Here is a 16,589-nt window from a genome sequence, read left to right as displayed (position 1 = left end):
GTCGGTGGCTGCTGACAGTTGTTGCCAGACCTGTTGTGGCAGCTTCAGATGTTGTTAAAGTACTATATAAACCAATATGAATGCATTGCATTGTATTTTGGACAGTCACCTTCATTTCAAGCTCATATAACTCCAGACACATATAATTTAGGAATTAACTATTTTTTTCGATGAAAGAAGAGAGTGTAAGGTTTCTAATGCTGTATTGAATGTTGATGTAGTCCTTAAACTGAGGACTGAGTAAAACCACAAAGGGAAAAAAAAACATTTGCAAATGTGAGTGGGGTAAAGGTGACAACAAAGCTTTGAGGAAAAAGTCCCCTTTTGAAAAGATTTGAGGGACAGTCCCATTTCTTTATCTTTTGGTTCCACATACGGACAAGAAAGATGGTGCCCCCCATACCCCATTCACTCCTCCCTCCCCTTGCAAATGATGCGCGCTGAGGCCGTAACATGTCAGCAACCCGTTTCACACAATAGCTGGATGAGGTGGTGCTCGTCAGAGTCATAGAGGAAAGGACAAGTGAGTTTTTGAAAGTGGGACAAACATCTGTGACAAGTGCTGGACTGAGGATGATGCGAGGTAGGCATCCATTTATTTTGTTGCTTGAGGGTGCTTGAGCAGGGGTTTTTTGAAATGCAACATTTGATGTCATATTCAGTATTTGATAACTGATTGAGTAAAAGTTGGGCCATGAAGGATCCAATATGGCACTGGAGCAGTTTTGACAAGGGTTTCTCTGGTTTTGACAACTTAACCTGTATAGCCTGTTTGGGGTGTTGATTTGTACACTTTTCTAATACTCCAACCAAATTGTAATCTTCTCTAAATTCCACTTTTGACCCATCAACTGCATGACATAATTTCTATAATATTTTATGTGATCATATCCAGCTCCATCTCCAATAATTTTCTCTTCATTCAGGGTGTCTTAATTTGTCATATCGTTATTTATTCTGTTACGACATTAACCCTCATATTATGTTGAAAAAAAATCATGTCAAATTATTAAAGGAAGAGGAAAGGAAAGAAATAATTAGAAAAACAAAATACAGAAACAAATAATATGAGGATTAATGAATTAAGTATGCTGATGAGGTGGTACCTAAGCAAATAGGGCAATCAGGCCAGTCGTCAGTCAGGACAATAGAAGTAATCAGTGGAGCCGCAGGGAGGAGGCCTCTGCTCCCCCCACCTGCCTATATATAGGGCCGAAACTACAAGCAAGACTTCGCTGAAGAAGATGGATGGATGGATGGGTGGATGGATGGATGGATGGATGGATAGATAGATAGATAGATAGATAGATAGATAGATAGATAGATAGATAGATAGATAGATAGATAGATAGATAGATAGATAGATAGATAGATAGATAGATAGATAGAGACAGAGAGAGATGGATAGATAGATAGATAGATAGATAGATAGATAGATAGATAGATAGATAGATAGATAGATAGATAGATATATAGATAGATAGATAGATAGATAGATAGATAGATAGATAGATAGATAGATAGATAGATAGATAGATTGCATTGTTTTTTACGTCAAACAATTTCATTTTATATCTGCTCCCACCCTTGGCTGTACATCTTATATCTATTCCAAATTTAGTTGATATGTCTTATCCAACCATTATCAATAAATAGCACCCATCTTCATGAGCCTCTAAAATCAAAATAATATCCCACATACGCTACCTGTCCTTTTTTTCCCACACAACACAAAATCAAATGAATTGCGAATGCTCCGTGACATTTGGGGGATTCCTAGGTCTGTTCATCTAAAAGGGTTTCCTCTGTTATGCTTCAGCGTTTTTATCAAAGTCTTCACATCAAAGCGCGCAGTCTGGCAGGTGACACATTTCTTGCAAAAACATGAGAAATGATAAACAAGCGTTGAAGTGATTAACACGCGAATGTGAATGTCAAACCATGACGGATTTCCAAATGGATCATTTCGTAGATCTCATCTGATGCAATCAAGTCATCTAGCACTGAAGATGAAAAAAAAAGATATTTGAATTTTGAATTAAAAATTGTAATATTGTCTCAATGGAATACTTCACGTTAACGGAGGTAATATTATATGCTGTACCTAAATGCAGTGTAATAACGTGTAAACCACAGTCAGTATTGCCCATTTTCAATACCGTTTTAGTATATACAGTATTTAGAATTAGAACAATTAGAATATATATATATATATATATATATATATATATATATATATATATATATATATATATATATATATATATATATATATATATATATATATATATATATATATATATATATATATATGGGTGTGTGTGGGTGTTCTTATTAATTTTTCTTAATACTGGTACCAAAGACAAACTTCCGTCACAGGAAGATTGAGGTTTTTTTTAAATCCATTTACAGTTTATAACGCAGACTGCTGACAGGTGATTTTTGTCTGAAGCAGATCTGTTTCGCCCACCCAACCAGATACCCCCTTCCGCACACATACAAGCACACACACAAACCCCAGAGCGTTGTGCAAAAGTTGTGAGCATGATATAAATCTAGATTTCAGTTCCTTCCTTCCTATCAAGAAAGCTCTCTGCTGAAGGAGCAGGCAATGCAGGTAAAGAAATACAATGATTTCTGACGTTTGTTTAAATAAAAATACATACAGATTCCTAAAGAAGATTTAAAATAAATCACCATCGATTAGAAATACTCATGCTCGCTCACAGATCAGTGTTTGTATGTGAACATCCTTCAAACTGAAGATATAAGTGCAGCTTTAAAGGACAACCAACATCACTTTTTAGTTTCCTAACTGACATCAGAAAAACGTTTTATAGCATCTAAAACACTCAAAACACGCAGTATGATATTTTTATTCAAATGCAAAACACCAAAAAAATTAGGCAAGGCAAGACGTCTTGGCGTTACACCAGGAACAAGGGGGCGGGGCCTTCTGAAACGGGCCACTTCCGGGTTCAATTTGAAGTAGTTTTTGGACACAAAGTCATTTTTATTTGTGTTTTGCATTTGACTAAAAATATCATACTGCGTGTTATGGGTATTTTCGATGCTATAAAACATTTTTCTGGTGTCACTTAGGAAACAAAAAAGTGATGTCGGTTGTCCTTTAAGTAAATAGTTTTGTACTCAATGCTTGTTTATTGAGTCAAAAGAGCACATTGTCTCAGGTTGTACCCAAAAGTATGAATCGGTCCCATTGAACCCCACTTTAGCCGATCTGATGTATTTACATGGCATTTATCAGTTACTGGGCAAAATCAGACACGCTCTGGTCTGAAAAGTTGCTGGAAGGTTGTTTGTGAGGTGCGTGATTGCAAATGTGCGAACAATGAAAGGTTGTGGGTCATGCTGGATTTCCTGTTGTTTTGAGGTCGACAATCACAACTGAAATTGCGACCGAGACCGCTATTTTCCTTCATTTGGCTCATCCTGCACCTATCAAAACAAATTGTCACCACTCTGCAATTTTGACCACAATGTTTTAGAACAGACAACGATGAAGAATGATTAGATTGAATTTATTCTACCTGGAGAAGTTGTTTATGTTCTTTCCTAGTGCACCACCTTTGTGTATAAATGGCTGAGTGTATTTCACAGACAATAAACGGCAAATTATTACAGTGAGACCTTGGCTTACGAACTTAATTGGTCCCCAGACAGAGTGTGTAAGGCGAAAAGTGTGTATCCCAAAAATTAATTTCCCATAAGAAACCATTACTATTAGAATAATCTGTTCCCAGGTCTTCATAAAATACAATTTTCAAGTAAATAAGCCTTAAAACTACACACAACATACCTTATTCTATCTATAATAAATGTGTTATTGTATTGTAATGAAAGAAATACACTGCACTGTATAATAAATTCACTTTATTTTCATTTGTGATGGTCATTGATGGCTTGATGGAATGGAGTTGGAGGTCGGAGGTCAGCGGGAATTGCTGTTTGGAAAGAGAGTCACATTCCATAAGGACTGTAATTAAAGAAATAAACTACTGTAAAATAAAGTCGTTTTATTTACTTTTGTGACGTTCGTTGATGGCTTAATGGAATGGCGTTGGAGGTCGGAGGTCAGAGGGAATTGCTGTTTGGAAAGAGTCACATTCAACCTTCATTAGAATGTTGCATGAATTGTTTCAATAAATTGTGTCCGTCCGCCGAATGAATTAAAAACAAACCTGTATGACCCATGACAGTGAAATTATCACAATCTGATTGCAGATTGCCCCCGTTTTGGTCTCTTTGGTTATAAGGGTGATGATAGGTATGGCACCAGGAAAGAAGGGCACACACTGACACACTAACACCCTGACACAGTTTGACCCAAATAGACGACAAATCAACAAAGATGCTTGTTTTGCATTCGCCGCAGGAGGAATAATGTCCATAAGAATCGACTTTTTAAACAAAGTAACATCACAAGCCTGCTGCGATCAACCTGTAACCGCATACGCACGTATATATGCACGCACTTGAACACGCATGCCATGATGAGCAAAAAAACAAAATGGCGGCTAAGACGAACGAAGCACGGGTAGCAGTTTTGCAGCGCTTTAACTTTCTTAGTTGATGTGTACTGTTTTAAAATGATTCTTTCGGTCCTTCAGATTGACATGAAATGCCATTCCTACAACAGCCACTAGCCTTGCATCCCGCCCTGCTATTTAAATCATTATGTATTGTATTGTATTGTATTGTATTGTATTGTATTGATGGGAAGGTTTCGTATCGGCCCCATTTATATATCCCTAATGGGATATATAAATGGGGCCGATACGACCAGTCAGACTTTAGTTCGCTGACGAAGCCTCTTGGATAGGAGGCGAAACGTCCGAAACCTTCACTTTTGTACAGATGACGGCTGAAGAAACCTTCTCATCGATGGACCACTCCTGTACGACTGAGAGCTTACACAGACGTATTGTATTGTATTGTATTGTATTGTATTGTATTGTATTGTATTGTATTGTATTGTATTGTATTGCTTCTAGAAACCTGTGTCGCAGGCAATGACGCAAATCTTTGTTGACAGAAATGTTTATTCTTCGTCACGGTTTTGCAAGGTGGTGATGGCGGGTGCGGATCCCAAAAAGCAGGCAGGAGGGAGCAGGAGGTTGTGTTTGACAAACTGTATTAAAATAAAGTCAGCAGGAACAAAATCTAAAACATCAAAATCGTCTGAACAAAAAAAATACAAAGTATCAAAAGAAAACCAAGATTAAAAGTCCGCCAAGGTGAAAAAAACACATGCACCACACACAATGCATACAATTGCATACAACAGCAACAATGACCCGACACCGGATGGTCGTGCCGGGAGTCCTTTTAAGTGGCACTGATTAAAACGACCAGCACCTGCAAGGCTGCAGGCAAGGCTGACGTCGTTATTCGTTGGTCGCCAATCCGAACGTGGCAGTCCGCCACTGATCGGGATGACCAGCACCTGTGCAGGTGCAGGCGGGGCCGACAGCGCCACCCGTTGGTCGCCAACCAGATCATGATATATTCAACATTTTTTTCAACATTGGAAAGAATATTTGTTCTTAAACAAAAACCATCTTCAAACAAAAATATATATATTCAATCCTCCATGTTTTTCCATTTTCGAGCATTTTAACTCATTTGCTGCCATTTCCGAATTTTTCCAGAAATTGAAAAGCATGACGAGGAGCGCCATTCCCGAATGTGTTTGGCTTTTGTTTGTTTTTTTTTTCTTGCCAGGGGTGCCGCTAAAGCGCTGGTCAGACCTCTGGCAATGGTTTTCCCTTCTATGAAGGGTCAGCATTTGCCTTTTGTCCATGTTAGTGCTTTGTTACAGCTTCAGCTGTTGTTAAAGCGCTCTTTAAATCAATATGTATATATTGTATTGTATTTTGTACATCTGCCCCCATTTCACGCTCAGATAACTCCAGATCCATATAACATAGGAATTAACACCTTTGTGATGAAAGAGGAGACTCTAAGGTTTGTAACGCTGTATGGAATATTTACGTATGTAGTCCTAAAACTCAATATTGTGTGGGTCCTGCAATTTGAGTGAAAATGACAAAAACCCTGGCACTGGAGTGGTCACATTTTTGCACATCATGTGGCAGTGAGTGAGTTAAAAAGCTCCCGGGAGCTACTAGATGGCGCACAGAAAAGCTTATCCTGTGACTGTGAAGTATCCTTGACAGTTTTGAAAGGCGCTGATAAAGGAAATGTATTATTATTAAAGAGATGCAGTCAGCTCCGGCGCCGTGTGTTACTGACCCAGATGTAACAGCTAATTGAGGTTAGGAGTGTTTAGGGTGAAAAGGGGATGGCCATTATTGGCAATGATGGCTCGAGAGAGCATTACTGGCAGAAATGTCCCTGATGAGCGAGACAGAGAAGGATTCGGCTGCGAAAGACACAACTTGAGAATCTAGTCAACCACTTGAAAAGATTTTGAGGTTTCACACTTGTCGCCTCGTTCCATTTGTGCAAATTCCACCTCCTCACAAGCCAGACGCCTTTCTTGACGGGCATTTTTGTCATTATTAGTGATCGCGGGATGGAAACTTGATGTTCAGAGGGAAGTCCATTGGCAGAGTAGGAATTTAACTTTCAAAATCGGAAACAAATAAAAAAATCACTAGCTTGTCCAAACATTCATATTAGCTGTTTGGTTTCATTCAATTTAATTTCTAGTGTTAAATTGAGTAGCATGTCTGTCGACTGGTTAGCACATTCGCATCACGGTGCAAAGTTGCAGGGTTCGATTTTGGGTTCGGCCTTTCTGCGCGCAGTTACTACATTCTCCCCATGCGTATGTGGATTTTCTCCGGGATTTCCGATTTCCTAACACATGTGTGGCAGGGTAATGAAACTCTCTAAATTGTCACTACTTGTGAGAGTGAATGAATGAAGTCCATTGCAGCAATCTATTTATTTATTTATTTATTTAGTTATTCATTTGTTTGTGTCCGATTAAAACTTCGTTTGTCTCTCCTGGTTCGCGCATTGTCTGGAGTTCACTTGATAAAAATATCAGCAAGTACAATAGATGGTGGACAAACATCTACTTTATTCTAATGAGGCAGAGAAAGCACTTCTCGTCTCGGTGGGACGAAGACATGAGCACAAGAGCACAAAGAACAAAGAGAAAGCAAGAGAGAGAGCTCCCGCTCTGACAAGTTTTTAAACGTACAGAGTGGCGATCTGTTGTCCAATCAGTTGCGAACAAGTCGACCTTTCCCGTCCAATCGGTTACGAGCAACTCAGTGTTGGGCGGGTCTTAGATTGAAGTTGGAGCCGCTGCTTTTTTCCTCCAACGGCTATTGAACTAATAAGACTGATAGTTTTATTTAACTAAATTAGACTGAAATTAAACGTGCACAATTCATAATATATACTAAGCTAGACATGAAAAAACATATGTTTACTAATATAAACATGAAATAACGTAATATGTTTACTAATGTGCATAAACACTCTATCATTCCCTCCTGTTGTACATTTAAACATCAGTTCATACATTTCCAAAAGATTTCATGCATGCACGTCATACTAATTGCACAGGGAACCATTCTAATCTCATCTATCCAACGTCTAATATTATTTAACTTACCATGGAGAAGGCGAAAAACCTCTATCACAATTTTGCTGCTGTGATATATAACCTCTCCATTTTTGAGGGTTTTTAATGAGGAAAACTCCTTCTCGGCTCTCCGTTTTCTTTTTTTGCTTTTGTTCTTTGGAGCAACCACTCTCTGGCCATGGTGTACTATCCCTAGCTACAACACTGGGTCCCCTTCACGCATTTGTTGATACAAAACCTTTGCGTAATTCACCTGAGAATTAGTTATCATATTCATTAGCATTGTTCTTAAGCATGGAATAATACAACCAATGACTAAGAAAATAAGTACAATCACAATTGCGAATGGGATAAACAGTCTGAGCAAAGTCTTATACCAAGAGCCCCCAAAGAGCCCGTCAAAGATCCACGGTTGATCAGGCCGGTGATCTTTGGCCATGGCATCTCTGAGATCCCTGACAACAGACAGAGCATCAGTCATGTTTATGGAATTCGCTTCTTCGGGTATGTACGTACAACAAGTATCACCCACCATAGCACAGACGCCCCCTTGTGGCGCGGTCAAAAGGTCCAAAACCATTCTATTTTGCAGCACCATTTGTCTAATTGCTGCAATTTCAGTGTTTTGCATTTCATCTACTTCCAAACTGGCGTTTACAAACACTTGAAACCTGTAGTCAATTGTTTCAATTCGTAGCATGTTTTTAGCTACTCCAATTTGTGGAAAAAGAGCTAACATTACCTTACTTCCCGTGCTATGGTGTTTGAATTGTTCTGGAACATCAGTTCCCCAGATCGAATCGTGGGGCTTAAACGACACTCTTCTTTTCACATGATGGTGTGCTGGACGACTGGTAATGATGAAAGTATTGTCAGTTACAGTAACAGGTGCGCACATACCGTAGGCTTTCGGGGGAATAAAAGAATATACTTTCCATCCACATAACCACCAAAGATGTGAAGATACAGGTAAAATGGTGACATTGGTGTTTAACGGTAGCACGTATAAACATCTATTCTCATCTATAAAACCTAGATTTTGACCTGTACCGTACATTGCAACGCATACTGGTAATCGCAATCCGCTCTCGGTCATAACCTGATTTTCAGTTTCCAAAATGGTATCCAAACTTGGAACAATCTCTCCTCTCGAAGCATTGCGAAGAACTGGAAAATGTTGATCAGGTTTATGCGAAGATATTAACATATACGCAGCTCGAGCCATTTTATCTCCAAATACCTTTGAATGCACTCTTTGTTGCGTTACAGAATGTGGCATAAAAGAACAAACAAAGCAATTACTTTTCCTATTTTGTTTAGCAATTAATGTAGCATAACGATACCACGTGTTTGATAACAACGGATTCCAGTCATGTTTTTCTCCTGCAAATGGTTGATATAATGCGTCCATGACATCTGAATTTTGGGCTTTTTTGTCAGGTGTTTCCATCCAGGCTGTCGGTTTGATGTGCGGTTTATTTTTGAACGGCGATGTCACGACTGGTGTTGTCAAAGATGACATCATGCATATAGTTACAGGAAAACCAGTGTGATGTTCACGAAAATCAGGACAGAGTCTCAAGTCCATGCATCCCGCAACCTTGTGGGTTACGATAACGAGTTGGATATCTGTCATTGTGCCAGTTCCAGTTCCTAACCAGTTCCCTTGAGTTATCTTTCTGACAATTCGTTTTGCTTCTTGGGCACAGCTATTTTGAACCCATTTTGTTTTGGGCTCAGAATGGACCACAACTGAGTCCCAACCAGTGGTCCAAGTCTTCCCTGACTTGATACGAGCGTACCAAGGACCATGAGGGTAATCACTTCCCGTTTGTCGTGCTTCGTTCCTGAGGATGTTAAGAGGAAATGAGATGATTCCTGCATCTTGTAGTGGCAAGCAGGCTACAGGATGTGCCATGCTAGGGCACTTTTCTGTCATCGTTGGTTGCAATGGTGGAGTTTGGCAGGCTGATGGAATGGGAGGCTTTACGTGCGTCATCTGGATTGCCTCCACTAATTCATACAGCAAGATGATGTGGACCAAACCCATGGCTATTGAGTGGTTTGGCTCCGTCTCTCTTCCACCTGCTCCGGATCTGGTTGGTGAACGATTTTGCAGTGGCTTTGATGCACCCAGGTGGACCTCTCGGCGATTTTGATGGCAGTTGGCGTGGTTATCAGCACGGTGAATGGCCCCTCCGACTTTGGTGCAGACCTTGATCAGCACCTTCGGGGAGCCCAGCAGCCTCTCTGTTCCTGCAAAGGGAACACAGGACTGCGGCAGTACACGTGCTGTGGACCTCTTTGTTGTTGTACAACATTTCACACAACCATTTTGCCAACAAAGCGCCTGGATCTGATTCATTTTCTTGCCAGGGCACACCTTCCCATAATGGGAGGATGAAAGGTCTGCCATGCAAGATCTCAAAAGGCGTTAAGCCATTATTAGTGGGTGTTATTCTCATATATAATTTAACCAAAAACAGACATTCAGGCCAAGGTTTGCCTGTTGCCTCCATGGTTTTTCTGAGTCGATTTTTTATTGTGCCATTCGTTCTTTCAACCAATCCTGCACTCTGTGGATGATATGCACAGTGGTTTTTTAATTTAATACCTAAATGTTCAGAAATTTTGGTGATTACGTCATTAACAAAATGTGGTCCATTATCACTCCAAATTATTCTTGGTATGCCATGTTCTGGAATAATATGTTTGCATAATGCTTTTGCAACGGATAATGCATCGGATTTCTTTGAAGGCACAATTTCCACCCATTTGGTGAATGAATCAATTAACACCAAACAGTATTTATAAGAATTACTTGTGCTTAGTTCAATGAAATCCATGTGGACCACTTCAAAGGGGTGTGACCCTTGTGGAAATGTTCCTCTTTTTGGTCGCATGTTACCTTGTGGATTGTGTTTACAGCAAATCAAACAACTCCGACAAAAGTTTTTTGCATACGAATTGAAACCTTTGCTTAAATGGAATACTTTCCCTGCTATAAACACCATGCCCCCTGTTGATATATGTGAACTACCATGGCTCAATCGAGCCACCATAGGGAACATGTTTCTTGGTAAACATGGTTTGTTGTCTATTTTATACAACTCATCAACGAGCTTAGCACCATCGGCAAGCCACAAATCTTTTTCGGACTTTGTAGCTAACGCTTGCATGTCCTTTAAAACTTGTGTAGGCACTAATTCACGCATTTCTTGATTGACCAAATTGAAAGTAGTCTGAGCGGCGTTCTTAGCTGCTGTGTCCGCTCTGGCATTGCCTGAGCTAATTCTGTCTTTAGCTCTCGTGTGCGCTGCACATTTGCATACAGCTACACTTTTTGGAAGGAGGATAGCTTTCAATAAGCCTCTCAATAAATCTGCATGTTCGACAGATTTTCCGTTCGATGTAGTCATTCCTCTGCGGTTCCACTGAGCTGCAAAGCAGTGAAGTGTGGAAAACGCATATTGACTGTCCGTAAAAATCGTCACCGTTCTCCCTTCCGCCCATTTACACGCTTCAGTCAATGCAACAATTTCTGCTGCTTGTGCTGAATACGTGTTTGGTAATGAGCCATCAGCAACAATTTCAACATCGGTCACAACAGCATAGCCTACCCTGTTAGCCCCTGCGTCTGACCTAGACGCAGAGCCATCAACGTACAGGTAGATGCTGTCAGGTAAAGGTATGTCTTTTAAGTCTGGTCGTGGTTTGCAGTTCTCATTTATTCTGTCAACGCATGAATGTGGTTCTCCGTCCACAGGTAGAGGTATAAGTGTCGCTGGGTTAATGCTATTGCACCTCTCAACAGTTATATGTGGTTGTTCCAGCAGGGTTGTCATGATAGACAAATGTCGTGCTGGTGACAAGAAGGTCATTTTTGTGCCTGTAATCAATAAGTCAACTGAGTGTGGTACCATCAGCGTTGTGGGATGAAAAAGTACTAGTTCAGCTGACGACTGAACTGCCAACGCTGCGGCACACACTGCTCTAACACATGCTGGAAGAGCTGCAGCTACTGGATCCAGTCTTTTAGAATAGAATGCAACTGGTCTCAGCTTTTGTCCATGCTTTTGTAACAGGACTGAAGTCATGTATTTGTCTTTGCAGTCAACTGTTTGAACAAAAGGTTTGTCATAGTCAGGTAAAGCTAAGACGCTAGTGTTTGCTATCAAATTTTTTAATTCTGTAAATGCTTTACTGCCCTCTTCGGTCCACTGAAAAGAGTCTTTCAGTGCCATTTCGTCTTGGTATATAAGTGTCAATAATGGTTGGGTAACTTGTGCATAATGCGGAATCCAAGTTCTGCAATAATTGCACAGTCCCAAAAACGTCATCATCTGTTTTTTCGTCTTAGGTCGAGGAACCTGCAAAATTGTCTGTTTTCTCTTAGTTGTCAACTCTCTTCCCTTTCTTGACAAAAGATGTCCTAAGAAAACTACTTCTTGTTGACAGAACTGCAATTTATCCAAAGAAGCTTTGTTACCTGTATTCGCTAAATATTGGAACAAAGCTATTGATACAGTCTTGTTCTCATCTGCAGTCGGTGAAGCAATTAAGATGTCGTCAACATACAAAAGAATCTGAGAAGATTCAGGATGTTTAAAATCAGCAATACACGAAGACATTTCCTGTGAAAAAATTGTAGGACTATCTGTAAACCCTTGTGGTAATCTTGTATATGTATATTTTTTCCCATTAAATGTAAATCCGAACCAATGACGTGAATTTTTGTGTAACGGAATGGAGAAAAAGGCATTGCTCAAATCAATCACTGTAAACCATTTTTTGTCAGGTTTTAAACTGTTCAATAATGTGTGCGGGTCTGGCACACACGGAGCACGTGATTGTATGGATTTATTTACCTGTCGTAAATCATGCACCATTCTCCAAACTCCAGATTCCACTTTTTTAACAGGAAATATCGGTGTATTACATTCACAAGTTGGGTCTTCAATCAAAATACCAGCTTTCACCATATCCCGTATTACAGGGGTGATGCCAATAATAGCATCCTGTTTTAATGGATATTGTTTAAGTCTTGGTCGATAAGTCGTTTTAGGCAATACTTCAACTGGTTTCGCTGTTTTAAGTAAGCCCACATCAGTTTTTCCCGATGACCAAAGGGTGGCAGGGACGTCTGGAAAGTCCTCCGCCCCTAAAGTGGCCATCAGTCATAATTCTAGTGAATCGACCTTTACTGGGTCCCCCATAGCGTCAACTACGAAGGACTCCAGAAAATTCACTTTTTTGGGTTTATACCCTTCTTCTGTTGGTACTAAAGCTATTTGCAATTTTTGTAACAGGTCTCTCCCCAACAAATTTATAGGACACTCTCCACTCAAGACCATAGTGACCTTGTATGGACTTAGTCCCTCATCTAAAATTTTTATTGGTTTGGAAATCGGTAACAATGTCACTTTCCCATCTGCAGATACCACAGAAATTTGTTGTCGACTCGGAGTGACACCTGGAATGGTGTCTCTTAACACTGATCTGCATGCACCACTATCGCAAAGAAATTTGACATCCTTTTTCCCGATTTTTAGCCAATAATAAGGTTTTTCGTTTTCCGGTAAGGTTAAGGCAAACACATTAGTCAAATCCAAGATTTCAACTGGTTTTATTGATTCCCATTCCTCACTGTTGTGACTGTTGTCATCAGTGTTGAAATGGGGTTCCTCGCGTCAATCTGAATGTTTTGTTTTATGTCCTTCACCATATCGCGTATTATATGGTGGAGGTCTGTAAGATTTCCCATGTTTCCTTTTCGGTATAGGTTTCTTTTTGCAGTGGCGAGCCATATGCCCTACACTGCCACAACTGTAGCATCGATCATTGTGCGGCATCCGTCTCTTCATCCGATCCTGGTATAACACGTTCTCCATTATGTTACCCATGGTAGATGCCATCACATGTTCCATCGGCGAATCTGCACCATTTCCCCACTTTTTTCTCACCACTTCTTGGGCGTGGATTGCCCATTCCATGAGATCAACCAACCTTCCAGTCCGGTGTTGGACATAATGTTTGCGAATGAAATCTCCAATTTCCGGCGTCAAATTCTGCAAAAATGTTTGCTTGAATTGGTTGACATATATAGAATTCTCATCAGCAGATTCAGGAATACAGCAGTGGTTTCGAAAAACATTTTCCAAGCGTCCCCGAAAAATGTTAATATCTTCCCCACGTAACTGTCTACAATTCTGAATTAAGCCAAAGTTTGGTGTTTTCTTCCATAATGTTCGGATGTTTTCACAAATCAATCTTTGTTGGGTTGACGCTTCCTCGTACGTCATATTTGTTCCCATCGATGTTTTCCCAGTAAAGTCACCTTTCACCCGATTCCAATGGTGTCCCAAGTATCTCCTGAAAACCTTAAGTGTTTCTTGTCCATTCAACTGATAAGAAGCACATAATTCCTCAAAATTCTCAGTCCAACTTTCTGCATTTTCAACAACATTACCTAGTCCTTTACACGCCTCTGCGACATCACTGTCGCCCCATGGCCGATAAACCAAGATAGTTTGATCATGTATGCTTGAAGAATTAGGATTTGCTACCTGAATGAGTGGCAAAACGTCACAGTCGCTTCCATTATTCATTTCAATTCCATTCAACTCTTCAAACGGATACAATTGTCCAGAACAATTTGCTTTGCTCCTCGTACGCGAAGAGACACAATCAGCGGCAATCTGATTTGCCATCTCAGGTTGTAATCCTCGTATTCCTCCAGTAGGGGTCATAAGCGCTCCATTCTGCTGGTCTGCCCAACAGACATTTGGAGTCATCACCTGGGGGGCCCACGCAGGGGGGCCCACCCGCCCCACAGGGGTTGAACAAATGGCGTCCTCCCCCTTCTTCAGCTCCGCGGAGGATGGGTAGAAGGAGTGGTAGGAGGGGGGTTGTCGTGGCGCCTGCTCGGGGCAGCCCCCCGCCTCTCCCCCTCGCCTCCCGTGGGGGAGCCCTGGGGATTGAAACAATGGCTGCTCTCCATTTTCCACCAACTTTTCATTGGGACGTGCAACAGACGAAGCCACAGTTTCATCGTCAGAGCTCACTTTGGAAGACATTGCAACTATCGCTTTCTCCTCTTTTTTCATCCGTTTGGCTTCCATTTCTCTCTCTCTGATTTTTGCTTGCGCAATCCAAGCTTCGCAGGCAATTATCTCGGCACGTATCTTTCCAAGAGATTTTTTCATCGCGGATGCTTCCTGAAGTTTCAATCGAAACAAAACTTCCTTCAAAGGCTGGAGTTGTAAAGAACCAGAGAACGTACTACAGTCCATCCATTTCTTGCAATAAAGTTCGCTACCTGGGAACTTTTTGGACATAAACTTTACGTCCCTATGAATTGGGGTCTTTTTAGAAAAAATAGCACCCATTTTCACGATTGCAACAACAAATTCCTTCTTCAGCTATCACAAGAAAGGAAGCACACCTCGCGATGTTGATTCAAACCCAAGAACAAAGGGCGTGATTCGCGCCAATCCTCAGCCAGGATGCGCGTTCACGCACACACACAAGGAATGCTCTTACGCACACACACACACACACACACACACACACACCAACGGCTCAAATGACTTCGCCCCCACCCTTTTTTCTCTCCGAGACAAAGAACTTTCCCTGTGCCACGATGCTAGCATAGACAAACCAAGTTAAGAATGTATTTTTGATCTTATTTCTTTCCTCTCGACTCAGTACAATAGCAGCTGCCCTAAAACACTTCCGCTCTTCAGAATAAAAGCGGTCCACCACACAAACTGAATCCCAGCTATCACCACCTTGTGAACAATATTCTTTCGCTGGAAAACTTCCGATTCACAATTCGGCGTGTGGATATTGCGTGCACCTTAATATGCACTCCTCCACCGGCACACGTATTCTCATTTGGCCACCTTGCCTAACGAAAATCGCTTCACACCGGTCCGTACGTGAGTCAAGTGGAAAAGAGACTCTCTGGCCAGGAGGTCTCACAATGCATTCAAACAATGGCTGCTAGCTAGCGCGCTACTTACTTAGTGAACTTTTGAATGCTGCCGTGTAGTCCTTCAGCCAGAACGCGAGGAGCACAACTGCCACCAGAAAGTTGTGATTCTTTCCGTCTCTCGCGTGGAGGATTTTCGCGAACAGGCTTTAGTGAAGAACGAAAAAAAACTTCGTTTCTTCCGTAGGTCGTCCCAATCAAAGCGCAGATTTGACGCGCATCTCAATGCGGGTCTCCCGTCAAAAAATCATAAAACGGGTCAATCGCCAGGAGCTTCTTTAGCTCCCGTCTCGCCTTGACTGGTCACCCAGGTTGTGGTCCTCGAGCAAAGACTGGTCGACGTAGCACGGGTTTTTCGGCACCAATTAATGTCCGATTAAAACTTCGTTTGTCTCTCCTGGTTCGCGCATTGTCTGGAGTTCACTTGATAAAAATATCAGCAAGTACAATAGATGGTGGACAAACATCTACTTTATTCTAATGAGGCAGAGAAAGCACTTCTCGTCTCGGTGGGACGAAGACATGAGCACAAGAGCACAAAGAACAAAGAGAAAGCAAGAGAGAGAGCTCCCGCTCTGACAAGTTTTTAAACGTACAGAGTGGCGATCTGTTGTCCAATCAGTTGCGAACAAGTCGACCTTTCCCGTCCAATCGGTTACGAGCAACTCAGTGTTGGGCGGGTCTTAGATTGAAGTTGGAGCCGCTGCTTTTTTCCTCCAACGGCTATTGAACTAATAAGACTGATAGTTTTATTTAACTAAATTAGACTGAAATTAAACGTGCACAATTCATAATATATACTAAGCTAGACATGAAAAAACATATGTTTACTAATATAAACATGAAATAACGTAATATGTTTACTAATGTGCATAAACACTCTATCAGTTTGTTTGTTTGTTTGGTCGTTCGTTTGTTTGTTTGTTTATTTATTTATTTGCTCGCACTCTGCTGCTGTATTAATGTATGTTAACAAAAAAACACAACATTTTGTTTCTTTTCAGCTCAGAT

At 40.9% G+C, this 16,589-nt stretch overlaps 1 protein-coding gene across 1 annotated transcript in view; it reads left to right on the top strand.

Annotated features, from left to right (window-relative positions):
- Window positions 1-16,589, top strand: part of rorc (RAR-related orphan receptor C) — a 29,407-nt gene that overhangs the window by 4,873 nt on the left and 7,945 nt on the right. The window contains exon 4 of the mRNA XM_088998111.1: window positions 16,583-16,589. This exon is cut by the window's right edge and continues 79 nt beyond it. Coding sequence (XP_088854237.1) covers window positions 16,583-16,589 — 7 coding nt within the window. The remainder of the gene's footprint in view (window positions 1-16,582) is intronic.

Source organism: Hippocampus bargibanti, linkage group LG06 (genome assembly GCF_051943395.1).
Source record: "Hippocampus bargibanti isolate YZ-2025 linkage group LG06, ASM5194339v1, whole genome shotgun sequence".
NCBI lineage: Eukaryota > Metazoa > Chordata > Actinopteri > Syngnathiformes > Syngnathidae > Hippocampus > Hippocampus bargibanti.
The sequence above is the reverse complement of the archived record's forward strand: the minus strand, read 5'-3'. Positions and strand labels throughout refer to the sequence as shown.